Below are 27680 nucleotides of genomic sequence, written 5' to 3' on the forward strand. Positions count from 1 at the left end.
AAATTCACTGCACATCAAGCCCCAGGAGATAAATCCACATAATCTAGGATTGCCCCAAGCAGATAACAAGATCCACAACACAAATGCTGTGTGTTTGAAGAAACTCTGCCTTTTTTTCAAGTGAACACCCAAGCCAGTATACTAAATTTGGTCTGGTGGATTCTCTCTCACCAGCTGCCACAAAGTGGACCGTGAAGGACTGTACCCTGCTTGTTTGTGTCAGCCGCTGCCCTTTATTTTTGTTGTTTTAATGTTTGCTCTTGATACTTTGCAATGAGCCGATCTTGAAATGTGTGTACATTTCAAAGATTGTGTGCAAATTACCAGTGGTACTCCCCTCCTCTATGCCTTCAGTGAGAGAATAGGAGCCCACTGTTTAGGTGCAGTTTCATCACAGTCTAACCCCCCTCCCGCAATATTAGTCAAAAACTAATGGGGAGGGGTGGGAGTCACTTGATTTCTGTAGCTTTCATTTTTTCACATAAGGTACATATATTGCCTTAAACCAGGCTTCTCCAACCTGGTGCCTTCTGGATGTTTTGGACTATAACTCCCAGTATTCCTCCCCATTGGCCATGCTGGCAAGGGCTGTTAGGTGCTGAAGTCCAAAACATCTGGATGACACCAGGTTGGGGAAGCCTGCCTTCAATTGACATTTTTGAATAAAAGAACCAAATGTTCAATTCGGTGGCTACAGAAAGGGACCCAATTTAGCTCAAGTTAGTTGTGACTACGGCCTGATTCAGAGGTGATGGTGAAGGTTCACAAAACATTACTAATGCCGCATTCCTAGTGCCTGGTGTCTCATTTAAACAGAGCCACTGCATCTTCATGTGTAACATAAGCATAAAAAGAAACCAAGGCCTAAGCCAGCACTCAACTAGCGTACTAATGCTAATGCTTCACAGATAGCGGCAAAGGACCCACTTTAAACATAAAGCCACACTGGCTTCATCGGGATGTGCAGCCTGACTCCATGCATGTTTTCTCAGAAGCAAATCCCACTAGTTTCAACGTGACTTAATTCCAACTGAAAGTACATGAGACTGCAGCCTTAGGCATGGCTAACTATGGTTGGATTGGCATCCATGTAGATAGAAATAGGCAATCTTCTTAAAATATCCTGAGATTAGCACCTCTGTGTGACTACCTGGATCTAATTCAGTGACAACTTACAACAGTGCGGTTTTCAAAACTTGAAGACATCCGGTGCCGATCTACACTTACGGGTTTTTTTTTGCTTCCAATGAGGTTTTACCTCCCGTCTTTCACACTACGCAGTATCCGCCTCAAATTGGAACCAGAATTTCCCACTTCCGTGTTCCTGTTCTCAATACCCTTATATCCCGGTATTTCCCCTTAATGTGCTCTGATTTTCTGCCTTCGCTACCGTATCTGGTCGTAGTCCCCTCCCCTGCCTGTCCAAATACGGCAGTGTTTGTATTTCCCTCCTGTCCAATCACAGCTCTTGACAGCCGCATGTCGTCTTCCGGCTACTGATCACATAGCTTCCTCAGCACTCAATGTTTCCTCAGCAACAAGCAAAGGGCTGGATGTGCACGCGCTTGTCTGATCTCGGAAGCTAAGCAGGGTCAGTCCCGGTCAGTAGTTGGATGGGCGGCCACCTGGGAATCAGGCTTCCTGCATTGAGCAGGGGGTTGTTCTATCCCTTCAAATGAGACTAAGTTTTACCCTCTTCTATCCCCCGCGTTGTTGGCGGCCACCTGGGAATCAGGCTTCCTGCATTGAGCAGGGGGTTGTTCTATCCCTTCAAATGAGACTAAGTTTTACCCTCTTCTATCCCCCGCGTTGTAACATTGCATTGTTGCGATGGCAGGCACAATGTAGATCGGTCCCCAGTCACCTAACAGTTCTACACTCATCTCCATGTGTCTTGATATGCTGTCAAATTTGTGGCAGCCAAATCTTTCTATATCAAGAAATTAGCAGTTAACACGGAAGAAAATACTTTTGAAGCCTGGGAGCAAGTGTTGTTCCCAATGTTACACAGCAGAAATTTCTTTCTTTCTGTACATTTGCAAGTGTCGCACATCAGAGCAACAAGTAAACCAGCAATTTGCATCAGATATAGAACCCCTTGGCAGCAACAATCCAACTTCAGAAATATGGACCATTAGACATGTGTGGGCAAATTAAAGGTGCAAATTTAGCTAATAATTTCATGTGCAGTGGTATGCACTTACATTCCACTGATTTTAATTTGGAAAGTTTGGGTTTGTTTGCTTTTAAATTCAAAGTATTTTTATGAACAGAAGATTATTCAGGTGCTGTGTTGGTAACGTCTTTTGCACCTGTGGTGATATGCTCTAGAATGATAGCGTGTTTCATTTTCTTTCTTTTCTTAAAAAAAATAGGACCTTCCTGCTATCAGAAGATGGAGTTTGGATAAAAAGAAAATAATTGGTTGCATTTTCATTATGCTCTTTTAAGATTTTCAGAACTTTACTTAAATCCATCTAGACATTTCGCTTTCCATCCCAACTAATCCTATTTGAAGTTTTTTGCTACGCATAAACAGCAACATGCCACTGAGAACATTCATATTCACTCACTCAGGAAACACTTAATCTCTGCAGGAGGAGAACATTCTTGAGATTATATAACCAGAGATGGAACTCCACTGTCAGGGTAATTATATATTTAATTTTGCTTTTCTGAAGAGTCTACCTTTAGGACTTTCATTCCCATAACTTCTATAGTGTATAATTTTCTTTAAAAAAAAAAAAAGCATTCCAGTCTAAAATATATTGGCTGTTATGCCAAAACCCAAGTTAAACACATGCAGAAAAATCCACACATAGACTCATTTGGGACCTCTTCCCTAGCGATAAGCTCTAAGCATGGCTCAGCTACATAACAGACTCTTCTAAGGGCTTCTGCAACTCTCTTGCATATGCACCTTGGACCTTGAGATCACAGCTATCATGCAAAAGTAGCAAAGGGACAATCGAAACCTGCAGAACTGCCCATCTTGCTATTTAGTGTTTTAGAATACTGGAGCAAGCAAAAAGTGGAGAGGGTGGTGAGAGAGGACTGGATTATTGGCTGATGATGTCACAATGGCTTTAAATCTGTACTGCAATAGCATTTTCCTTATGAGTGTTCCTAGGGAGAGAGGCTTAGGACCCCCGGATTGGTTCTCCCAGTACAGCTTATTATTTCCCTTTTCTTTCAACACTCCTGACTGTATCAGTGAACACTCAGTCACAGACATCTGCTACAGAGATTAAGTATCACTGAAATCAGTTGAATTTACTTCTATGTAGCATGCACAGGATCAGTATGTTGCTGTCTAGAGTTTTGGAATAGACAGAATAGTTATAACAGAGGAGAAATACAAACCATGCTCACATTAACTTCTAGAAACTGGATCTAGAACTTGGCATGTCTGCCACATTACCAATGCTGTGAAATCATTCAATGTCCCTATATAAACATGGGCAGTTGCTGCTAAGGATACAAATGAAAGAAATCTTTCAGATTTCATATCTGCTGCCAACTTGTACTCTATTTACTTTGAGTACATTGAAGAGAAAGCATCCAGAATGCTTCTTATTTTAAGGAAACTGTAGGTGGATGTGTGCAGATGACCATTCCTGTACAGGAGAAGTTGGCAACATTTGGCCTTGAGGGCAGCTTGCAGAACCAGATGGAGGGTCAGGGGTCACACATGTCCACATATATACATGCAGCCCACACTTCACCTCTTCCCATAAACCAGACACACTGGAATGACTCGCGCCATGATGGTAACGTAAGAGGGCTAAAACTCTGGACTATTTTGTAAGAAAGTAGTATGAGCAAAGCACGGAGAAGACATGAATTGGCTTTCCTCTTACATAAAAGGAAACATGAAAGTAACATTTCATTGTGAATAACAACCAATTACCACCTCCACCACCAAGCTGGACCAGAAAATTAGATGTATGAAAAGGTCTCCAATGTTCAGTTTCAGGTACACACTTTAACAAACGGATAACTTCCTCATTAAAATCTATGGATGAATAGGATGGGGACATGTGTGGGGCTGGAGATTAAAATTCTGTCTCCTCTCCAGTCAAAAACTTCCTGGATACAACCTTGGGAAAGACCTGAATTGTTTTCCACATCACATACTATTTACCCATTACACACCAAGGGTTTAGCTCATTCGTATTTTCCAGGCGATTTGAATTGAGAGTTTAAAACAGGGGCGGTCAATCTCCAGCCTGTGAGCTGTATTCTTTCCCTCTATCCCCCACCCACCCTGGCACAGAAATTAGTCTCTTAAAAAAAAGTATCCATTGTTGCCAATGGAGGGTTTATAAAAACCCTAATTGCTGTGCAGGCGCAGCATTTTGAGGAGGGGAGAACTAACCCTCTACTGTGTGTTCAGACGCCCCTCAAAAAATCACTCCACACACAATGAGGGTTTTCAAAAAGCCTCCACTAGTGCAAGTGGAAGCTTTTAAAATGGCGAGGAAAGTTGGCTTCTATGTAGGGGGAGGAAAAAGCTGATACCCCCCCCAATTCCTTGCGCATTGTGACTTACTCCCCCCCCCCCCATGCGCATGGCACAGTCTTTCTAAAAGCTTCCACTGGCACCAAGAGAGTTCTTTTTAAAGCCTAATTGCTGCAGGGGGTAGGCCAAGGAGGGGAGGCAGCTGGGGAGAGACAGCAAAGGTGGAGAGGGAAAGAAGGGTGAATGAGAGGGTGAGAGAGAGGGGAGGGTGTCTCTGACCCCACCCACCACTGGCATGAGGGCCCCAGAAGGTTTCCATTGAAGGAATATGGCTCTCAGGCTGAAAAATATTTTCCAGCCCATTTACCTAACCTTTCCTTGAAATCTGTGACTGGTGTTTACTAAGGTTCATTTACTATTTAATGGCCAAACTAGACATGATGTCAGCAGATCCATATCCAGCGGAAGGGAAAGATTGAATCCCACTTCTCCAATGACTGGAATTTCTCCATACACAGAGACAACAGCTGCATTTGCCCTTTTAATAAAGGTCAAATCCTATGCATGTTTAGCCAGAAAAAAGTCCTAAAACTCCTAACATTCTCCAGCCAGCTACACTGGCTGGGGAATGTTAGGAGTTCTAGGACTTTCTTCTGGCTAAACATGCATAGGATTGCACTCTAAACTGCAGGTGATCTAATCACAGATCTCCTAACATCATGTCTCATTACATCCTGAACTGCTATGCTAAAGAGAAACCCAAACCAAAGGCAAGTCACTTATTCTAGGTCTGGAGTTCTCCAGTTCTGTTCTAGTGATCCTCCCCAATTCACAGTGGGGACCATTTTCTGAGCCTCCTTAAGATTAAATGAAAACAAAGCTAAGATGGGCAACCGAACAAGAGGCATTTTATTCTAGGTCTGTGAATGAGTAGAATACAAGAAATTGGACAGGACAAAACTTCACAGCTCTTTCACACTCTTCTAGCAAGGAAGAGTCTCAAAAGGCAGCAGCCTACAGAAAATACGATATCCCTAGATGTGATCTTGAGACATATCTGTCAGGGTTGGATCTGAGCCCATAGAGTCCCAAAGCAGCTCTGATTCTGAGGAAGAGATACAATCTGTGGGAGAGGAACCTGCTCGCTTTCCAGAGGTGCAGCTGGAGGGAGAGCCCCCCCCCCGCTCACATTCCTGGGAGCGACAGTGACCCTGGCATGGAGAGGGAGGGACAACTTGAGCTTCTAGACATGAGGCACAGGTGCAGAGACAAGCGGGAGGTTGTGGGAGCCGAGAGGAGGTGCTCAGCCCAACTGGCGTGACGACAACAGCTGCACCCCAAGGCCCCACAGGATGGGGGGGGACTCTCCCCTCCTACTTCTTAAGTTCAGAGATTTGCCGCGCTTTTCTCTAAACCAATTGGAGACCAACTGATGTTCCTAACGCTTAGAATCCCCTGGTAGGCTGCTCCTTTGAGTTTTCCACTTAGTCTCAGGCAATTAGCATCTGTAATTAGGTAGAATTCCATACAGAATTCCATTAGGTAGAATGGAAATAAAGCCTTGGAAAAGAGCCCTTTTGTCTGCATGTTGATTCTGGCTACTTGAAGATTTCATAAGGCAACAGGGGCATTCCTGACAATATGGTCTAAACGACAGTGGTTCAAACGTTAACACGCCCATCACTTAACCATAGTTCAGGGGTAGGCAATCTGGTGCCCTCCAAATGCTTTGGACTAAACAGAACTCCCAGAATCCTTGACCAACTGACCAAGCTGGCTGGGGCTTATGGGAGTTGCAGTCCAAAACTTCTGGAGGGCACAGGTTGCCTGCCCCTACAATAGTTAAACTGTCAGGGATGGGCTATGGAAACCTGGAAGAAAAATGTGTTCTTCCTTGAGAATGGTATATTAACCACAAAAATATTTACCAACAGTATAACAAAAACCAGTGGTAATACAAAAGCAGCTTTTAACCTATCATGGATGTGTTGAAGGTTTGAGTTTAGCTTTTCTACTGCATATTTGAATGGTCAGAGTTAACATGGCCAAGAAGGGAACATAAACTAGCTAAGGGTCACTGTCATGTAAAAATGCAATCAACAGTATACAGCTACTGAGCATGCTCAGACCTCAATAGGCATTTGGAGGGGGGTTACCACTTTAGGATTTTTTTAAAAAAAATACTAATTTGCGTTTACACAAACCTTGGGGTTTCCACAAGCATGCTCATGCCTGCCTCTTGTTTCTCAGTGGCCCCGTTTTGGCTACAATCCTGTCAGCGACCTGCTAATTAGAGGAAGCTCCCCTACAATAGTACTCCTGAACAAAAAGAATTGGCCATGCAGCATCACAGGAACATAGGCAGGTGCCTTCTACTGAGTCAGACCCTTGGTCCATCTAGCCCAGTACTGGCAGCAATGACTGGCAGCTGCTCTCCAGGCTTTCAGGCAGGAGCTTTTCCAGCCCAACCTGGAGATGCCAGGGATCGAACCTGGGACCTTCTGCCTGCAATGCACTGAGCCCCTCAGCAATTGTTTCCTGCAATACTTTCTTGCTTATGACAACAAAATCTATACACTCTGAGCTGGATTGGTTTGAATTGGCTATTACAATCCCACCCAGCTCATCAAATGCATAATTGCAATTGCAGTGAAAACCAGAAAGCACTAAAACCCTATTAAAAACCAATTTAAATTTGACAAAGAAATAACAAAGCTAACTTCACCCTTTGTCTTGACTTACCAGATGACCCCATCGTGGAAAAGCAAGCCTCACTGCAAGAGTTCTGAAAGGTGCTTAGGCTTAGATGTCAATGAGTTTCCAGCAGCAAGAGTTTCCACATTCGTGGAAAAATATTTGTGAGAGATGGCTCTCTACATGTTTCTAATGTGTCATACTGCAACATCGTCCCTTTTTTGTTCTTTGAGGCTGAGGTGGGACATATATTAATTATGAAAGACAAGGTACACATTTTAGTGCAACTAGTGCAGAACTGGGTATGTGCGATCATGTAGCCCTCTAGCTCTCATAAATTACTTTCCTAAATTCCAAATCCAGTGATTCCCAAGAAAGTTTCATATACTTTGGTGCCTCCTTGTGGCTTCAGTATAGCTGATTTTTTTTCTAGAAATAACCACAATTTGTGGGCCACCCTGCCAAATATTTCACATTGCCCCCCAATCCCCCCCTCTGAGAAGAATGGAAAAAACTTGCTTTTTTCCCATGGCCTCAATATTTCCAGAAATTTTACATCTCTATATTTGGTGCATGTGTGTTAGCTAGTTCATTTTGTTTGTTCGTTTTGTGATGTGTGGTTTGCCTTGGTTTTTTTGGTGTTATGTGCATTTTGCTTGTTACTGTTTTTGGTTTAGTTTGTATTTTGCCTGGGTTTTGTGTGTGTTTTGTCTGGTTTTGGGGGTTAATTATTTGAAATGTCTGGCTCTGCCAAAGTTAAATAGATCACCCACATAATATTTATAGTCCTGTGAACTTCAGACATCCCAGAGGTAGTCTGCAGAAGTATCTTTCTGTTTATCTGCAACCTTCCTTTAAAGAAGGAAGATTAATATGCTCTGTTTAAAACTTCGGGAAAAATGCTGTCTTATCTCTGCTCTTTTTAGTCTGTTTTCTGTTGGCAGGGTCCCTTTATGAATCTAGGTCTGTGCTTGTGACATTTTGTTGTACCTCTCTCAAATATGCATCAAACAATTGCCCATGAACATCTGGAGGGCACCATGTTGGGAAGGGCTGCTTTAGGAGCATAAAGTAGCCTTTCTGTTCCTAAAGTTATTTTATGTATAACTTAGTTTGCTCATAAAATTATCATTATATTTTAAAACTTTTAAGAGTAAACTCAGTAAATTTGTAATTATTGTCTAAATGGATTAGAACTATACTCAGTTACTACTACAGCATCAGAAACACCAGACTCTGTAGAACAAAACCCTAGCTATCAAGAATGCACATTTACTGTCAAGAATGCACAACAGTGACTCTACTCACATGTTAGGAAACTGAGCATAAATGTCTATCTGTAAAATATACTTTAGATCAATAATTTTAATTAGGAATTAAACAAATAACTACGTTGGGAATCTTATAGAGAGGATTAAAAAAAAAAAACATTTTTCTCCCATGGCTTCATTATTTCCAGACATTTTACATCTGTAGTCTTTCTATAGAAGTGTTCTTGCTACATAGTTAGAAATCATTTTGGGGGGAGTAAAGGCTGGGTAACAATATATAAATATGTTGTCTTAAATTCTAAAATAAATATTTCATAATCCACAGCTGTGCAATTTCTCTCATTTTTCGGAAAAAAACAAAAATGGTCCTTGGGGAAAAAAAGGGGGGGGATGTTTTTTCCCCAATTGTTTCCATTTTTTTCCAGGCCTTCACATCTCTAAACAAATACCCCACAAAAAACAAAAAACTCATGTAAAGCACAGGCAAAACACACATGCCTCGCTCCCCATCATCCCCTCTCGTCCCCCACAAGGGTCCCAACCACCCCTAACTTACCCTTTCTTTCTGGGCAGCTGGTAGCACTTCAAGGCAAAGCCCTGGGCTGCAGCCACCCACCATTTTTATTTTCTATGAGGCATTCACGGAATTAAAGATGGTACTGGAAGCCAGTGCTTCACTTTGCAGTGTGTCAGACTCCCAGGTTTGGTTTGGTTTGAAATTAATTTACAAATATTATTCAGAAATCAAGGTACATGCAAACATAATATATTGCTGAAATAAATCATAATTCTTCATGGCAAAGTGCTTGCCCAAACATTTTAAACACCTTACATTAACTTCATTACATTTCTATCCCCACTGACCTGGGAGTAATCCCCATTGAACTAAATGGAATTGACTTCTACATAGGCACATTCAGGATTGCACTGGTTGACTCTTGTCAAGTCATAATGGCTATATGCTACCTCCAGCTTCTGAGGCACTATGCCTCTGAATTGCCAGGTGCTAAGAAGCAACAGTGGGAAAGGGCTATTGCCCACATATCCCACTTGTGGGCTTCCCAGAGGTATGTGACTGACCACTATAAGAAACAGGATGCTGGTCTACATAGGCCTTTTGTATAATGTCATGGGAATCTTCAAAAATTCCTAACTCTAAGATGACCAAGTTCAGGGTTTGGTGAGCCTTCAGAACAACAGAGTTCATGATCTTGAAAGCCAATGCAGACATAGAGCTTTATTTATTTAGAAAATGTATAAAAACAAAAATACAGAAAAAGGAGATACAGGACTGCAATAATTTAGGGTTGGATCCAGGTTTAGGTGCGTGCAACTGGGCTGGTGGTTACAGACATCCCCACTGTTTCTCCCCATGGCAACGCCCTCCACCCCGCTGCCCCATGCTACACAAGAGGGTCAAGAGACCCAGCTAAATGAGGTAGGTTGTAGTATAGAGTGAAACGGGCAGCGCCCCAAATTGGGCAGAGGCATCTTCCATGAGTGAACCCTAGTACAAGGAGCTATTACTTTGCTAAGTTTAAAACTAATACATCTTTTTTCATTGGACAAAGATGATACAATAAAACCACCCCATCCAAGAGTCATATGTACAGGAACACAGGAATAAATGTACAGGAATAAATAAATGGAATGCCAGTTCAAAGATCACTGTGTGAGGTATATTACTCCTAAACTTGGCATAGTATCTGCTGTTTGATAAGAATATCCTGTTGCAACTTCTCAGCTTGATAAGAAAAACATTATTACTTCCGTACAAATCAAATCTACTCACTAATTAATCTCAAACCCTTCAAAAGTGAGCTAATCTTGGGAGATATCACATTGCAGGTGTCTGACCTGACATCTGTAGCTGTATTAGGTGTTCCCACAGTATGTTTACAACACACTCAATAAAATTATTCTCTTTCATCTTCTGATGTGTTGACAACCTAGCCTTGGTTTCGCCAGTAAAGCAAACCTCATTTCCGTTACAACCAGTGAGCAAAAACACAACTGAAGACTCAATGTTGAGCTGAAAGGACCATTGAGAGTTATCCAGCTTTCTTTTCCTTCTATAGAACACACGGGACAGCACAGGAGCTAGAGAGCAGCTTTTCTTATGGAAGATGTTTATCTGTTTAATTGGCTCTATATACATCAATGAAAGGCCGAAGGCCACACAGCACAAGCTAAGCCACACTAGGCATCACCAGAAACAGTTCAGACTACAACAGGAAGTGGCACTGCTGATTTAGTTGACGGCCCTCTTCGTTATAAATCACAATTACTTATTACAGACGTAATGACCTGTGATTCTGAGAGATGCGGCGCTGTTGAAGGCACCTCTAGACTGAGTCTTTGTATTTTGGTCATATTCAGTTCTTGGTAGGTCATATTCAATTCTTGGTAGTTAAAGGTCTCTCTAAAAACATATGTATTCCAGACTACTTAACACTGCAGTCATGGTGTATGTTTTTGACCTCTCAATCAAGAGGTTTTAAAAACCAAAAACAATGGCAACTGATCTTTCAATGCAAGCTTATGAGCGGAAATGGGGATTCTAACCTGCATTGTGTCAGCTGACTGAGGAAGGGATGTTTTACTGTTTTAATTAATCCAAAAATTAAAAAAATGTGGATTTATATAGGAGGCTTTGCTAACAATTTCCTGTCATTTTCATTGGCAAAGTGATAACCTCTCCTCGTCTTCTGTTTATAAACCACTGGCAGGAGCTGGGTAAGAAGCATCAGATCGTTTTTTTAAAAAAGAACACACAAAAAGCATACACAACCATATTGTAAAAAGTAGAAATACAGTAGAAATTGCTTTCAGAAACAGATAGTGAGAAAGCACAGATAAATATTGGCAGAACCATGCAGCTGTAAAGAAGCAGAATAGTCACTGAGTCCAGACAGTGGATCTCACCATTTTTATAGTTCTCTTATAAATATACAATATACAAAGAACAATATGCTACAACTAACCTACCATATGACAATAAGACAATAAAATCTATGGTGCAACACACTTAGAATACTGTGTCCAGTTCTGGTCACTGCACCTAAAAAAGGATGTTGTAGAATTGGAAAAAGAGCAGAAACGGGCAACCGAAATGATCAAGGGGCTGGAGGAACTCCGCTATGAAGAAAGGTTGCAATATCTGGGATTGTTTAGCCTAGAAAAGAGGCAAGTAAGGGGAGACATGATAGAGGTGTACAGTATGTGTGAACAGAATGTGGACTAGATGGACCCTTGGTCCATGGCCCTTCTTAAGTTCTTATCGCAACAGGCAGACAAGAATCCCAAGCACACTTGTTTGGAAAGTAATCACTGAAATCAATGAGACTTCATCATATCATGCTGCACTGAATGTTATTGATCCATTCTGCCCGGTATTGTCTAAGCTGACTGACAACCAGTGCACATGCATGATATCTTGCTTCATGGAAGATAAGGATTTCAGTGGCTACTACACATGATGGCTATATATTACCTCCAGTATCTGAGGCGGTATGCCTCTGAATACCAGTTGCCTGGGAACTCGGGCAAAAGGGAGTTAAAATGTTGTCAGGTCCTGCTTGTGGGCTTCCCACTGGCATCTTGTTGGCCACTGTACAAACAGAACGTTGGACTAGATGGCACTTTGGTCTGATCCAGGATGCTTTTTCTTCTATTCTTAAAAACAGGTTCCCTTGCCTGCACATGCAGCATTAAACGCACACCAGGAATCCATTATCTTTGAATTCCTAATCAAAACAGTTGCCATTTTCATGTCACTGGCACAAACAAGAGAGAGGAAGGCCAAGAGCAAGGATATTGACCATATGCTGTAAATGTGTATGTGTGTGTGTGTGTGTGTGTGTGTGTGTGTGTTGGGGGCACAGTTCAAAACCCAGTTTCTCCTGTTTGTTCTTTCATAATGGAGATAGCAAGTTCTGCAACCCACAAATGGAGTCTATATAGAAAACAACATCAAAAATACAGATTAGTCACTAATGCTCATGTCCTAAAGGTGTTACAATGCCTAGATGGCACAACAAGCTGAGCTATGACAAATGAGCCACATTTTTCAATAAGGCTACATCTTCTAGAAAGGACACCTATATTTTACTTTCCTCTTAACCTATATTCTAGTCTATTACATCATGATTCACAGCGCACCAGTATTCTCTTAACTAACTGGAAGGTCACATCTGTGGTCAGGATCTTTCCTTAAAAACACTGTTAGATGACATTGTGATTAGTAAGAAAAAAGCTAAGATACGTGGACATTTGAAAAATAAAATCTGCTGACTTTCTTGGGACGTCACATTCCATTTTCGGGAAATATTGTATGAGATTTCCTCCCTTTGGGTAAAGAATATTTCATTATGCAAAGCCATTTCAGTGTAAGGGGAAAACTGTATCAATGAAGAAACATTACAGTCAATCACGATTGCTCTCGTTGCTGTTCTTCCTGTGCACTGGTCTCTTCAAGACACTACACTAAGGATGTTAGCTCTAAGACACATCTTGGAAGTCATTAATATATAAGGCCCTTTTAGACCTTTATTCTATTATTTAAATGCACTTTGAATTATCTAGCACACTGTAGGGTTGCTGCTATAAAAATTAAATTAAACAACTCATCTTCCAAAGGCCTCTGGCATTGTTCTTTTCCAAGTTAGCCAACAGCCAATCATCCTTTGGGGGCACATGCATGATACACACACACACACACACACACACACACTTCCATTTGCAACCATATGAAACTTTTTACAAGGGTATTCAGAACTCTCTACTGGAGATCCTTTGACCTAAGCCAGCCTTCCCCAACCTGGGGCTCTCCAATTGTGTTGGACTGCAACTCCCATAATTCCTAGCCAGCATGGAGAGCCCCAGGTTAGGGGAGACTGAATTTATTTTCAATTCCATCATTCAGCCCTGGAATAAATTCTATTTCTATCTCCTCTTCACATCTAAAGAGAGTTCCCAAAATTCCATTACATTCTTGTGTGACCAGATGTGGCGCACCTCCTTACTTTCCCCATATAAGTGAATGGCTGCCATTGATGCCTGCGAGGAAAAATGCTGTTCTTCAAAATACTTTGCAACAAGGGCAAAACCTCCACTCCACCCCACCCCTGGAAGACTGGGGCCCGGCCCGGCCCAGCCCGGCCCAGCCCTCTCTAACAGATCCCATGGAGGGCACCATGTGCTTCTATATTCTCAGCAAACACAGAGGTACTCCGTTCAACAGAATTCATATGCTTCCCCCACCCACTACACACACACAAACTTATCATAAGGGTGTTGTTATTGTTTTGCTGATGTGACATAATGGCAAATAAGAGTACTTTTGGTATGGCAACCACAACTACCCCACAGCCTAGAACTGAGCTAGGGAAGCCTGTGATTTCCAGTCAGGCTTCTTCATGGGCAGCTTTCCTTTCAGTAGAGAAGTATTGCAAGTTCCTTGACACTATGCTCTAATTCAGCCTTGTATTTAACCACTAGCCTGGTTGCCATAAGTGACCAGTAAAGGCATGCAGGTGAGTGAACTAGTTGGTGGAGGAGAGATGGTGTGCTCCTGTCAGGGATTGCTAAGCCCTCCCACTGAGTAGTAAGGTAACAGAAACTTGCTGTGCAATCTACAAAACCTTTATTCAGTTACTAACACCTCTTCACACCTGTAGCATTATGCCTAATTAGCTAAAAAAGCAAGGCAGTTGCCTGTCAACTCAAATCTCGTCATGCCCATGCTTTTCCCAGACTCCTCCTTCAGGGAGGGTCCTCCTGACCCAACTTCTGGCAGGCAGCCAATCTGGCAGACCAGCTCCCACCTCCTCTCAACTGTGCCCGCTTAACTCTGCAACGAACTCTGATGTCTGTCAGTTCTGGTGCTCCCTCCCCCTCTGACAAAGGGCGAGTTCCCACCAGGAGGGGGGATGATGTCTCTGAAGCTGGGCCTCCTGTTCGATAAGCCCCTGGGAAGATTCATTCCTGCTTTCTGGATAGTCTTGGAGAATTTCCTTCCCAGCTCCCTGTCTTGACTGGGCTTCTTCTAGCTCTGCCTTCAAATCTGAATCAGAGTCCAAAACCAAACCAGGAAGCTGAAGCCCAATCCTGACAGCTCCATCCCTCCTCCATGCCCAGCATAGGAACTAAAAAGGCAGCTAGAAGGAATTCCCATCCTCCCCGGTCAGCATAGAAAAACAAAGGGCTGCTGAAAGATGGGTGGAGACCCCAACAAGCTAGTAATTTTGTGGGCTTATTCACAAGGCTCCTCTAATTCCCAGGCTTCCTCCACAGAAACCTTGATACTTACACTGGTTTACGTCTATACTGCAGAAAACTTCTAGATTGCTCTAAACACTGACACCCACTTGTTTCTGAAAGATACATTTGCTCCCAAACCATGGACAGGCTCCCACTTCTCTCATTTCCTGGTCTGTAAGGGTGGTTCTTTTAGGTATCATTCTGCAATTTAGGGCAATGTGAGGTTTAATGACTACTACTTCTGTACAGAAGATCTGCTCATTTAAGAGTGACAGGTCATTCAAGGTTTCAAGAGCCTGTGGGGCGGGGGGAGTTGCTTTGCAAAGATCAGTAGCAAATAATGTCACACCCTTCCATCTCTTTTGTATGCATTTAATAATTTAGCTCCCGGAAATCCACACACGCACACACGCTATACATCTACCATGGTAACCAGCAGCACTGCAAATGCATTTCTTTTCCTCTTTCAAGCAATTGTTGTCTCTGTGCTTTTTATTACCCTGGAAAAATAATGCTTTGGGGACCTTTCAGATGAGCTCATTACTACTTCTCTTTAGAATAACTGAAACAAGAAACAGCAAAGACCTGTTCAGTTAAGAGAGATTTCCATAACAATGAAGAGTCCAGTCTCCTAAAGGACAAACATTATTCATTTATCAAGGGTTGCATTTAAACATCTTAGATGACATGGTCTGTCATCAACCAGTTCAGGAAACTATCCTACAGACTTACAGGCATCCTCTGGACTCATGACTGTCAGTACATAATAGCCACTGTCCAAGTTCGCCTTGAGAAATTGCGTAATGGCTTCCTTGGGTTCTGGTGAGAACAGTGCCAGAGATTATGCAAAGTCGCCTTATTATGTTGTTTAGACAAGAGTTTCACCCAAGCCTATCCATTTGTCACTTCCTTAAGAACAGCTGACATTACTCTACCCTTACAGAATTTTTTTTGAAAACTCCTTCATTGTTTGTTTGTCACTTTCTTAAGAGCAGATGACATTACCCAACCCTTACACAAATTTTCTTGAAAATGCCCTCACTTTCAAAGTCAGTTTGCCATAAGGCACAGGAAAGGCTGCTGTTCAAGAGGGACAGGGGCCAGAGTATGCAATCGGAAAAATCACATGGTAAAGATTTTCCTGGACTATTACTGCTTCAGACTGCTTGCTCACCTTTAAAAAAAAAAGTCCTCTCTGTGCATAACAGAAAACAAGTATGTCAAGGAGAGGGACTGAACCCAACTTTCTCTAAAGATGCAGTATGGAGTCCCGCAGTTTCTGTGAGGCACTCATGCCCTCCTTCATGACACTCCATTACATCCCCTCCCCCTCCCAAGTTAGTCAAGCATGCTCAGTATTCATTGGACTGGGTTTGGCGGGGGCGGGGACATTTAAAGTTTTGTTTGTACTTCTACAAACTTTGGAGTTCCCGAGTCTACTGATACCTCCCTCTTGTGCATGGGTAGTGCCATTTAAGCAACAGCACTCACACTTGAACAATGGAAATAAAGTGGGACCTGCAATAACAGGTTGCAGTGTGCAGTGCTTCTGTTCAGGATTCCACCCACTCCATTCCACTCCTCCTGCCACCTGGGCTTCCATTTTCCCCCCAACTTATTCTGTCAACATTTCATGATCTCTGAGCATATTCAGTCTCCATTTGGCTGTTCTTGGGTTCCCCTCCCTTTATGATTTCCTCCCTACAGTTCCTTTGTACTTCTGCAAGCCACAGGGTTCCTCTAAGTCTGCTGATGCCTCTGTTTTGAGTATGCATGGTGCTATTTTGGGTACATAAGCGACAGCACTCATAGAACCGAGATCACTCTTAGTATATATGACAATAGCAGAACGAGATCTTTTTCAGGGCCTGTGGAGCCTCCACTGTCCAAGCAACCTACCATGCAAATCCTATGCATATTTATTCAGAAATATATCCCACTATGTTCAGTGGGGCGTACCCCCAGGAAAATGTGTAAAGGTCTGCAGTCCTAATCTTCCCCTTGTCACCTGCCCAGTTCTGTATTCTGCGCATGTAGCAACATGACAGACCTTTGCTTCTGCAAACTGCTTAGTCTCAGAGATTAGACAGAGGATACAGAGTACACACTGTCAGAAACACAGGACAGCCACCAAAGCGGTGTTTGGTCCTGAACTCCCTGCTGAGGGAGACTAGGTTGGCTCCCTCTTTGCTGTTCTTCTGCCGACAGGCAAAGATGTTTTTATTCAAGTAAGCCTTTGATGTGTATGCTGGTCTGTTGTGTTGGATGTTAATGTTGTCTTTTTAATTGTGCTTTTAATGTATTTATTTTATTATGATTTTAATCGGGTGGGTTTAATAGTTACAATAATGATTGTAAGCCGCCTTGAGTGCCATTTGCTTGGTAGAAAGGCGGGGTAAGAACAGAGGAAGCTGCCTTATACCGAGTCATACCCTTGGTCCATCTAGCCCAGTACTGTCAACAGTAACTGGCAGTGGCTCACAAGTTTTTCCTGGCCTATCTGGTAAGGCCGGGGATCAAACTCGGGACCTTCTGCATGCAAAGCAGGTATTCAACCACTGAGCTGCGCTCCTCCCCCCTAGAGTAGATGGGAGCAGAACTTGACACAGGGGTAGCTTTTTCAATGGCAGCCCCACATTTCGTAGCCTGTGTGGTTTGCCCAGACTGAATGAAGGGGTTTAACTGTTTAGGATCCAAGCCTTTGTTTTCCGGTAAATTCTCAGCCTAAGCAATGATCTCTCACAAGCCTTTATTTGTCCTTACAACTGCATGCCATGTTCTTCATTTCCTATCCTGTTGCATATTGTGTGCTATTAAACAGCTGCTACATTTCCCCTGAGATTATTTGGCTCATTAAAAATATCACTTCTTCATATTACATCGATGCAAGAAGTGCCAGCTTCCTCACCTGATTAAGCAGTTCTAACAACTTTGTCCTCTGCCAACATTCTACAAATCTAAAAGTAATTGATATCCCGGAAAGAACATTATTTAGGTGCTTGCATATCTCTCTGCAATTCAGTAGCAACAAGAGATAACATTACGTTTTCTAAGTATTATAAAATTCTAGGGAAGGAAACTCGTGTTTGGAATTTGCGTACCAACTATAATGGCCCCAGATCTCAAAACATGATAGCTTCTTATGCTGTGGTTATGCCAAACACCAGCTGATTAAGTAATCTGAAGACCTTTGTCCTCCATCATAACTTTTTAATAAAGCTGAGAAGCAATACGTAGGAAGGAAGCAAACTTGTTAATGGCTTCTGTATTTATCAATAATCTAGCGTTTAAGATTAAAAGGAAAACAAGAAAGAAGTAAAGGCTGAGAAATATATCCACATTCATAAGTATAGACTAGCTGTAGTAAAAGTGATGTAATGTGCTTATAAAACTTTTCACTGAAAAATATGTATTAAGAAGAGAATCTGTCAAGTGCAACTCCTTTCAAATATTTTATTTATTATTTTTGTAATATATTTATATCCCACATTTCTTCCAGGAGCTCAAGGCAGCATACATAATTTCCCTCACCCATGTTTATCCTCACAACCACCTTGTGAAGTAGGTTAAATTGAAAGATACTGACCTGGTTCGCACATAATGCTAATCCATGGTTTATTTAACCCATGGTTTGTTGGCCTACCCAGGGTTTGTCTGGCAGACAATGAAATGAACTGTTTGTTTGTTTATTTATTTATTTATTTAATGTATTAATCGCCCATCTGGCTGGTCACCCAGCCACTCTGGGCGATGTACAGAATATATAATAAAACAGTTTAAGACAATAAAATTCCACAGTAAAAATGTCATTTTTAAAAAAATACCCTAACCCAGCCCAAATGACTGCCTGAACAACCACATTTTTAATGTGCGGTGGAAGTTCATTAAAGAGGGGCCATGGCGGAGTTCCCTAGGGAGGGAGTTCCACAGAGTGGGGGCCACCACAGAGAAGGCCCTCTCCCTCGTCCCCACCAGCCTAGCTGTCCGGGCTGATGGGAAAGAGAGAAGGCCATCCAAGGCTGATCTTGTTAAGCAGCCTGTCTGGTGTTGCTGGAGGCACTCCTTGAGATAGGCTGGGCCGGAACCATATAGGGTTTTAAAGGTCAAAACCAACACCTTGAATTTGGCCCGGAAAACAGATGGTAACCAGTGCAACTCCTTCAGCACTGGAGTGATGTGATCTCGCCGGCGGCTGCCTTTAATCAGGCAAGCCACCGCGTTCTGTACCAGCTGCAGCTTCTGAACCATCTTCAAGGGTAACCCCACGTACAGCACATTACAGTAGTCTAAACAAGAGGAGACCAGGGCATGTACTACCGATGGGAGCAGATGGTCGAGAAGGTAGGGGCGCAGCCACCATATTAGATGGAGTTGGTACAGCGCTGTCTGGCTCACAGCTGACACCTGAGCCTCCATGGACAGCTGGGAGTCCAAAATGACCCCCAGGCTGCGGACCTGGTCTTTCAAGGGTAGCCGTACCCCATTCAACATCAGGTAAACATCCCCCAACCTCCTCTTGTCTCCCACCAGAAGTACCTTGGTCTTGTCAGGGTTCAGCTTATTGCACCCCATCCAGCCACTCACCGTCTCCAGACATTTGGACAGGGATTCTATGGCCAACCTTGGTGAAGATTTGAATGAGAGGTAGAGCTGCATGTCATCCGCATATTGATGACGCCGCACCCCAAACCTCCTGATGATAGCCCTCATCATCTATGTGTAACATCGTCTTCACATAGATGTTAAATAGCATTGGGGAGAGGATGGAACCCTGTGGCACCCCACAAGTGAGTGGCCACGGATCCAAAACCTCCTCTCCCAGTGCTACCCTCTGGTACCTGCCAGAAAGGAACCACCGCAATACGGTGTTTCCCAACCCCTCCAGGCGGTCCAGGAGGATACCGTGGTCAACGGTATCAAAAGCCGCTCAGAGGTCGAGGAGAACAAGGAAGGAGCATTCACCCCTATCCAGAGCCCTCCTCACATCATCCACCAAAGCAACCAAGGCCGTTTCTGTCCCATGCCCAGGCCTGAAGCCCGACTGAAATGGATCTAGATAATCAGATTCTTCCAAGTGTGCCTTCAACTGCATCGCCACCGCTCGCTCAATCACCTTGCCCAAAAATGGCAGATTCGAGACTGGGCGAAAGTTGTTCAGAACTTAGGGATCCAAGGAGGGCTTCTTTAAGAGTGGTCTTATCACCGCCTCCTTGAGGGCTGATGGCATCACTCCCTCCTCAAGGGAGGCGTTCACCACCGCCCTGATCCCCTCACCCAGCCTCTCTCTGGAGCTCATAATGAGCCAAGATGGGCAAGGATCAAGTAAGCAGGTGGTTGGCTTTACAAATGAAAGCACCTTGTCCACTTCATCAGAAGGAAGAAGCTGGAACTGAACTGTGGTTTGTTTTCTCACTTCCTGAGTTGTTTGCTTTCCTCCTCCTTTGCCCACTCCCTCCCTGTTTCCCAAATGCCTTTGCAGCGCTGTAGTACTGGCATGTAGAGCAGGTGTTTGGGGTTGTTTTTTTTAACTACTCTTGCCTGCTGCCTCCATAGCCTAGTGAAACAACCCACGCTTTTGGTTCACATGTAACAACAACCCATGGTTTAAACAACCCAGAGTTCAGAACCCAACAACAAACCCTGGGTTGTTCATGACTAACAAACCATCCTTCGTTAGCACGGGTGGGATCATGCATCATGACAACCCAGAATTTAACAAACCATGGGTTAAATAAACCATAGGTTTGTATTATGTGCAAGCCAGGTCACTGACTGGCCCAAGGCTATGCTGTGACTTTCATGGCTAAGTGGGGATTCGAACCTAGGTATCCCCACTCCTAGTCCAACACTCTCTCTCAGTTCATAGGAGTTTCATTGTTCTGTCCAAAAAGGATTCAATGTCCTTTCATAAATGAATTCTTAATCTGCCAATGAGACGTTGGTCTAGTACTCATTTTGACAAAAGTTTTAGGCCTAGTCTACACACACATCATGAAGCAGTAGGATATTGAGGTAGTAGAATGACTTATACTATTTTTAATACTCTTCCATGTTAACTCCCTGCAAATAGAGAACTAGCACAAACGAAGTGCTCAGCTATGACCTGTTTCACCAATATGCTAGCTTTCTATTTACTTAGAGGGTGTTGTTTTTCAACATAGAAGAGCATTCTTAGGTGATGATGTCCATTCAACGGCATGCCCGTGTAGACACAGCCTAATTCATTAAATATCCAGATGTCATCCATAACACCACAAAATGGGAATAGAAGGTGCTAAATCTGACAAAGTTTCTAAATCTGAATCTAAAGTTGCATAAATCAAACTCCTGCAGAAAATATCTCCCAAACTAGAATGTGCTTACATAAGAAGGGCTTTTTAAAATGCCAGCTTCCTTAAATAAGAATACAGTTACAGGTATTTTCAATGTCCAAAGCATTTAACTAAATAGAAAGTGAACCTACAAAGGGAGCCTCAGACTTTGTCCTAGTTGTCCTCCCTAAATCAAGTGCATGTCATCAGAAAGTTACACACTCTGAGATGCACACACAAAGGGTTGTATCGGATCTTAGTCCTACTTAGAGCAGACCAACTGAAATGAATGGGACTTGTTCATCATGACTAACTCAAGTCCCATTCATTTCAATGGGTCTACTGTAAACAGGACTAACATTAGACACAGCCCAAAGATACATGGCTAATGCAGAAGTCACCAACACAGGCAAAAGAAAAACTCTGGAGTAGTTCTTTTGGAGTCTGGTGGCCATATTTTTGCATTTATGGTGGTTCAATCTTTGGCAACAGAAAAGATGCATTTCTCATCTGGAGATGAGCAGTCAGTGATCCCATAGCATCTTGGGTTCTGCACTGTCTTCTCCAACTTAATGCCCTCCAAATGTGTTGGACTACAACTCCCATCTGGAGGGCACCAGAGTGGGAAAGCCTGGTTTCGAGGACATACATTTTAGAAAGCTGCCTCTAATTGTTCTTTCTGTTCAAGAACATATTTCCAACAGCAAGTAATTAGGTTTCATTGAGTCCCACAAGGCATTAAAAGGTGTACCAGCCAATCACTCTTAAAAATATGAAAACAGCATGCAGATGAATCTCTGTGTTAAGAAATGAAGCAAGCTCTTGCACAATGCTGCAGCTCAGGTGGCCAGATTGATAACAAAGAATATAGTTATACAAATACGTAGTTTCTGACCTTCAGTGTTGTGTGTGTGCAGGGGCGGGGGAAGGTTGTGAACAATGATTTGTTTCACATGAGAAAAGGTAGATAGACATTGCTACTGAATAAATAAACAATGAGAACTAATTCACATAATAAAGATATACAGACCATATAATTTACAAATACAATTATCTATGGATGCAGAAAAAACTTCCCAGTTACATCAGACTTTTGAGTGCAGGACTAAGGTGGTAAGTTCAAACTATTTTACACCTAGGACATTTCCCCAAAATAAATTACTACTGCATGCAAAGTAGGCATGAGCACTGATTTGACCAGTTTAGCATAATCTGACGGTCACTTCAAATAGTGGCACAATTTAGATCCCTGATTTTTCTACAGTGACTGAAATATATCTCTCAATTTCTGTCTGTGCTGCCTATTTAGATGACTAGCTGCCTTTCCATTATGCCTAAAGGCCTTCTTATTTAAAAGCTTGAGAACTTCATCAAAAGATAATGATCCTATCCTATTTCACTGGATTAAAATGGTCTCTACTGTCATCTAGTGGCTAGCCAACATTACTACTATACCATGACTAAGGGTGCAATCTTATGCACATTTAGACAGAAAAAAGTCCGACAACTCTCAGCATGCTGGGAGTTGTGGGACATTTTTCTGTCTAAATGCGCATAGGATTGTGCCCTAAATTTACTAACTTGTAAATTAAAATTTACCTCTTTTTTGACAACAGTCTGCTTTTGACAAACAGCAACTTCACATACAATACACGTGCAGGTTTAAACCTGAAATGTTTCAAGTGTATGTGTAAAACTGTGAAGTCAGAGAGGAACATCCATTAGAGAGGTGTGATTGGCTGCAGCTTCCTGCTGAGTGTATACACAGGAGCAAACTTAGGGTTGTCTCATGCAAATGTGAATTTGGTTATCACATTTTATATGGCAACTAAAACCAGTTCAGTTCATTTGTTCTGTGATTTCATTTTTATTTGTTTAAAACCAACAGGCATCAAAGAGGAACACAGAGACAGTCTGGAAACACCACTAAGGCTGCAATCTTATACATAGTTTCCTGAGAGTAGGTACCACTGAACTCAAAGGGACTTCTGAGTAGACTGCATTGTAAATCTTATAACAGATGGTCTATGTTATAAGGGTATATTCACCTCTACAAATTTAGCTCCAATTTTAAGTACAACACCCGAATGTAAAGTAGCTTTGTACATTACATGGAAATGGAATCACTGACTGCTATATAGTTCCATATGCCCCTTAAATACAGTGGCAGAGGAATATAAGCTGACCTTAATACTTGTTGCTGTAAATTGGTTGGCAAGCAGGGCTCAGAAAGCAGGAATCCACAAGACAGTGACTTGGTTCACATGCCATCCATGCCTCACCATGAAGGGTTACTTAACCCACAATAAGCCACGGTGCCTGCGACACCATTTTGCATATTCAACACCCAGCTGGAAATTTCCTTATCATGTGAACCTGCCTCCCATGCTTACACAAGGGTTGTTTGCTGGTTCTGTATGACACAACAACCCCCAGTATGCAAAATGGCAACAAGCATGCTCACAGCCTCACCGAGGGTTGAACAACCCACAGAGGGCTGTCATGTCATGCGAACTGGCCCAGTGACAGGTAACACACTTACCTAACACACTGTATTTCAAAAAGGATATTGTAGAGCTGAAAAAAGTACAGAAAGGGGCAACCAAAATTATCAGGGATGTAGAGCTACTCCCATACAAGGAAAGGTTACAATAAGCTTTTTAGTTTAGAAAAAAAGCACATAAAGGGCAGGGGAGGGGGGAATTATAGAAATTTATACAATTATACATACTGTGAAGAAAGTGGATAGAGAGAAGTTTTTCTCCCTCTCTCATAAGACTAGAATCTGGGGCCAACCAATGAAGCTGAATGGTGGGAGATCCAGGACAGACAAAAGGAAGTATATAGTTAAACTATGCAATTTGCTCCCATAAAATGTAATTTACACAGCTTTAAAAAGGGATTAGACAAATTCATGGAGAATAGGATTATAAATGGCTACTAGTCTTGATGGATGCATACTACCTTCAGGATCAGAGGTAGCATGCTGACTCTGAATGCAAGTTGTTGGCTATCCCCATCATGTCCTACACTGGGCTTTCTATATGCATCTGGTTGGCAACTCTGGGAAAAAGGAGGCTGAACTAGATAAGCCTTTGGTCTGATCCAGCAAGGCTCTTAAGTTCTTACTTCATATATGCCAAAAAGAGGGCTAAAGAATTGACATCAATATACTACAAAGAATCATGGAATTGGAAGAGGCCATTTTGGCCATCGAGTCCAACCTCTGCTCAGTGCAGGAATCAAGTATTTTGGACTGGTACAAATGTGACATAACTTGGCTACCTTACCATGATTAGGAATCAAGAGCAGCCCCACACAGGCTTGCACAATTCTCACTCCACCTTCTCCCAACCCCTTCCCTTTCTGTTTCAGATCTATCTCTGTGTAGTATTATGTTTGCCCTGATCTTACCACTTATCATAGTTAGCTAGGTTAGCATAGTTAGCAAGGTTTGGTGATAACTGCGGTTAGTGTTAAGATTAGTGCAGACATACCTCTAACTCTTAAGCTGAAAGGGAATCGGAATGCCATGTGAGAGGGAAGGAGAAGGAATGAGCAGGGAGGAGTGTGTGAGCACATAGGTTAGGCAAGTGGGAATACCTGCACCGGATCTCAGCAACTGCAGATTTCCTTAACCTAGTATGCTTCAGAAGACATTTTCCAATTAGAAACACAATGTGCACACCTGAAAAAAGAATGAGTCATCATGGGAAATTAAAAGCAGCATCCATACCTTTCATTTTCAGCCAAAATTGCACCTTCATCCTTTAAACATTTACTTTTGGCCAAGCTGTCTTCCAGAAGTCCCTTTTTCCTTTTAGCTTCAAGAAGCCAATCAATCTCATCATTGTCAACAAGATCCTGTTCATCAGCAGCCTGAGCTTCAAATTGCTGAGATGTTACCTTCGACACCTTCTCGCCAATCTTCCTCTTCCACCCAAAGGAAGCCATTTCAGAACACTGGAAAGAAGGTATTTTCAACTATTTACACCATTTTAGTTTTACATGAAAATTAACAGATTACAACTGAAATTAGTCCTAACTTAGGTAGCAAGGCTACTTGTTCACAAAGGGCTAATTTCTGCAACAAATTCTGGCCTTGATCTATGACTTCTAGATCCACATGCAAAAACAAACACATCCACCCCCCTAAAATGAAAGCCAAAACATAGACTTTATTTATTATTATTTATTATTATTTATTATTAAAGGGACATTTAGGTCACATTTCAGCTAAAGGAAGAGTTTGTGAACATTTCACTTCCACATTTATGCCCCTGAGGGTTCAAACAACCGTGAACAAACAGCAGAGTCCACCATTCCCAAGCTTCAACTTCCTGAATTTCCAAGCATCTGCAGAGGTGTTAACTCTGGACTTCACTTTGGTCAGAATCTACAGATATCACACATACATTTTTAAGTGGTTCTGAGTTGTCTGAATCAAGCCAAAACATAGGCTGTGCAGAAGAGCAACTAGTTTCCTCCTGAGACATTATTTTTTTAAACGAGAGCCTTTAAAACTTATTAAATATTCATCGGATTTTGCTTAGATGTGTAGTGGAAGAAAGGTCTCTATATCAAACTGCACAGTTAATTTTATATCTATTCAATCAGATATTAGATACTCCATGGTGCGGAGTACTTGGGGCCAGCTTCGGCTGATCCGCAAGCTACAGCCTTTCATGGAGAGGTATAACCTAGCCACAGTAGTAGATGCACTGGTAATTTCCCAGTTAGACTATTGCAATACGCTTTATGTGAGGCTGTCCTTGAAGACGACTTGGAAGTTGCAGCTAGTGCAAAATGCAGCAGCTAGGCAGCTGACCGGAAAACCTAATCAAAATCATATAACACCAATTTTAAAGGAATTGCACTGGCTGCCGATACGCTTCCAGTCGGAATTCAAGGTTTTGGTGATGACATTTAAATCCCTGAGCAGCTTGGGGCCTCGATATTTGAGGGAGCACCTCTCCTTATATATGCCTGCCCGAGGATTGAGATCTGTTGGAGGGGCCCTACTCTGCATCCCACCAGGGCGAGACATACACTATGGCAGGACACGGGAGAGCTTTTTCTGCTGTGGCACCCCGGTTTTGAAATTCCCTCCCCTTGGAGGTCTGATTGGCGCAGACATTGGTCTCATTTTGGCACCAAGTAAAAACATGGCTTTTTACCAAAGCCTTTGAGGGCTAAAATGCATTCCCTAAAGTAGCACACTGTTCTGTTTTATTGTTTTAGATTTTAATTGGTATTAACTTGTTTAATGGTTTAATATTTTTTAGCTGTTTAAATTATTTATTTTTTTATACTGCTTAAACTGATTTTATCTGTATGCTGCCCTGAGATCTTAATGATATAGGGCAGGATACAAATGTTTTAAATAAATAAATAAAAATATTTATGACATATCCATCCACCAGTCAGAGCAAGATCTATGTTTTCTGTAACTCCAATGTTTATAAAGGACAATGAAGAAGCATCTCCATTTACAGTGAAAAACTGAGCAACATAGGAGCAGAGCGGAAGAAAAACCAGAACTGGGCACCTCAAGGAAGAAGCAATAAGACCCGACCCCCCCCCCCATCCATTGAGGGACTGTGGCCATCACTGAGGCAAGGGAAGGAGACATGAACAGACACACACTCCCAGTGAAGGACCTGAGCAACCAAGATGGACAGTTGCCCATCAAAGGCCCTATAATGAAGAGTCTGGAAGGATCTTACTGAGAATCCAAAATGGTAATGCGATGGGCACGTATTTATTTATAACATTCATATACCACTCCACATCAAAAGATTTCAAAGCAGTGAACAGCAAAGACAAAAGGATAAAACACCATGCTAAAACAGTTAAAACGTTTTAAAAGAGACAAGTTCCAATAAGACTGAATTTAATAAACTGCAGCTTTAATAAACTCAAGGAAGGCCTAGAAAGCCAGGTGTCCTCTGTTACAGAGGTCTACCCTGTCTTTGAAGGGGCCGCTGTGGCTTAATGGTTGAGATGCTGAACTGCAGACCGGAAGGTCGGCAGGTCAGCAGTTCGAGACCCGAGTGCTGCGTGACAGAGTGAGCTCCAGTCTTCAGTCCCAGCTCCTGCCAACCTAGCAGTTCGAAAGCAAGAAATTGCAAGTAGATAAATAGGTTCTGCTTCGGCGGGAAAGGTAACAGCGTTCCGTGCGCCTCGGTGTTCAGTCATGCCGGCCACATGACCACGGAAGCGTCTTCGGACAGCGCTGGCTCTTCGGCTTAGAAACGGGGATGAGCACCGCACCCTAGAGTCGGACACGACTGGCTGGGGACATCTTTACCTTTACCTTTTTTACCCTGTCTTTGAAGGGCTGCCAGAGGACCATCCTCTATTTTGAAGGCATCCTCTATTTGAAGCGCCGTCCAGCCCCGGTCTGGTTTAAAGATAAAGAACCATCCAAAGGCAGAGCTGGGCCTGGGGCTTGCACCTGGGCAGCAGGCTGAACAGGCAGGCACGCAGCTCACCTGGTCCCAGCCTTCCGCACTATGGCGAGATGCACTGCTTGTCCATCTAAATGATAACAAGTATTCCTACGTTCCCATCTATCAAAAAAAAATAATAATAAGCACACATACAGGCAAATAAATGTTGGCAAATCAATGCCCCCGTGGCCTTCTTTTGGGGCGAGGCCTGAGAGGCCAACATACCGGG

The 27680-nt window shown here is 42.6% G+C and overlaps 1 protein-coding gene and 1 long non-coding RNA gene across 8 annotated transcripts in view; one reads left to right on the plus strand and one right to left on the minus strand.

The window, feature by feature from the left end:
* The window catches only part of TTC33 (tetratricopeptide repeat domain 33), a 65597-nt gene that overhangs the window by 37708 nt on the left and 209 nt on the right, over positions 1–27680 (minus strand). For 2 of the 6 annotated variants that reach the window (XM_084833138.1, XM_084833135.1), the window contains exons 2-3: positions 27494–27571; positions 24736–24962 (exon numbers count right to left, since the gene is read on the minus strand). In XM_084833138.1, the coding sequence (XP_084689264.1) occupies positions 24736–24953 (218 nt within the window). In that variant the 5' untranslated portion in view covers positions 24954–24962; positions 27494–27571. Of the gene's footprint in view, positions 1–24735; positions 24963–27315; positions 27572–27680 lie in introns of all 6 variants that reach the window. The other 4 variants (XM_084833136.1, XM_084833133.1, XM_084833137.1 and 1 more) reach the window with 2 other exon arrangements.
* On the plus strand, positions 16763–27627 carry LOC146352048 (uncharacterized). 2 transcript variants are annotated; one of them, XR_014787577.1, is made up of 4 exons: positions 16763–16916; positions 22888–22959; positions 24824–24973; positions 26467–27627. It is a non-coding gene; the product is annotated as an uncharacterized LOC146352048 (long non-coding RNA). The 2 variants fall into 2 exon arrangements; XR_014787578.1 differs by lacking the exon at positions 22888–22959 and having other exon boundaries at positions 16773–16916.

Source organism: Heloderma suspectum, chromosome 2 (genome assembly GCF_057233095.1).
Source record: "Heloderma suspectum isolate Gila_16-S chromosome 2, 16-S_ref, whole genome shotgun sequence".
NCBI lineage: Eukaryota > Metazoa > Chordata > Lepidosauria > Squamata > Helodermatidae > Heloderma > Heloderma suspectum.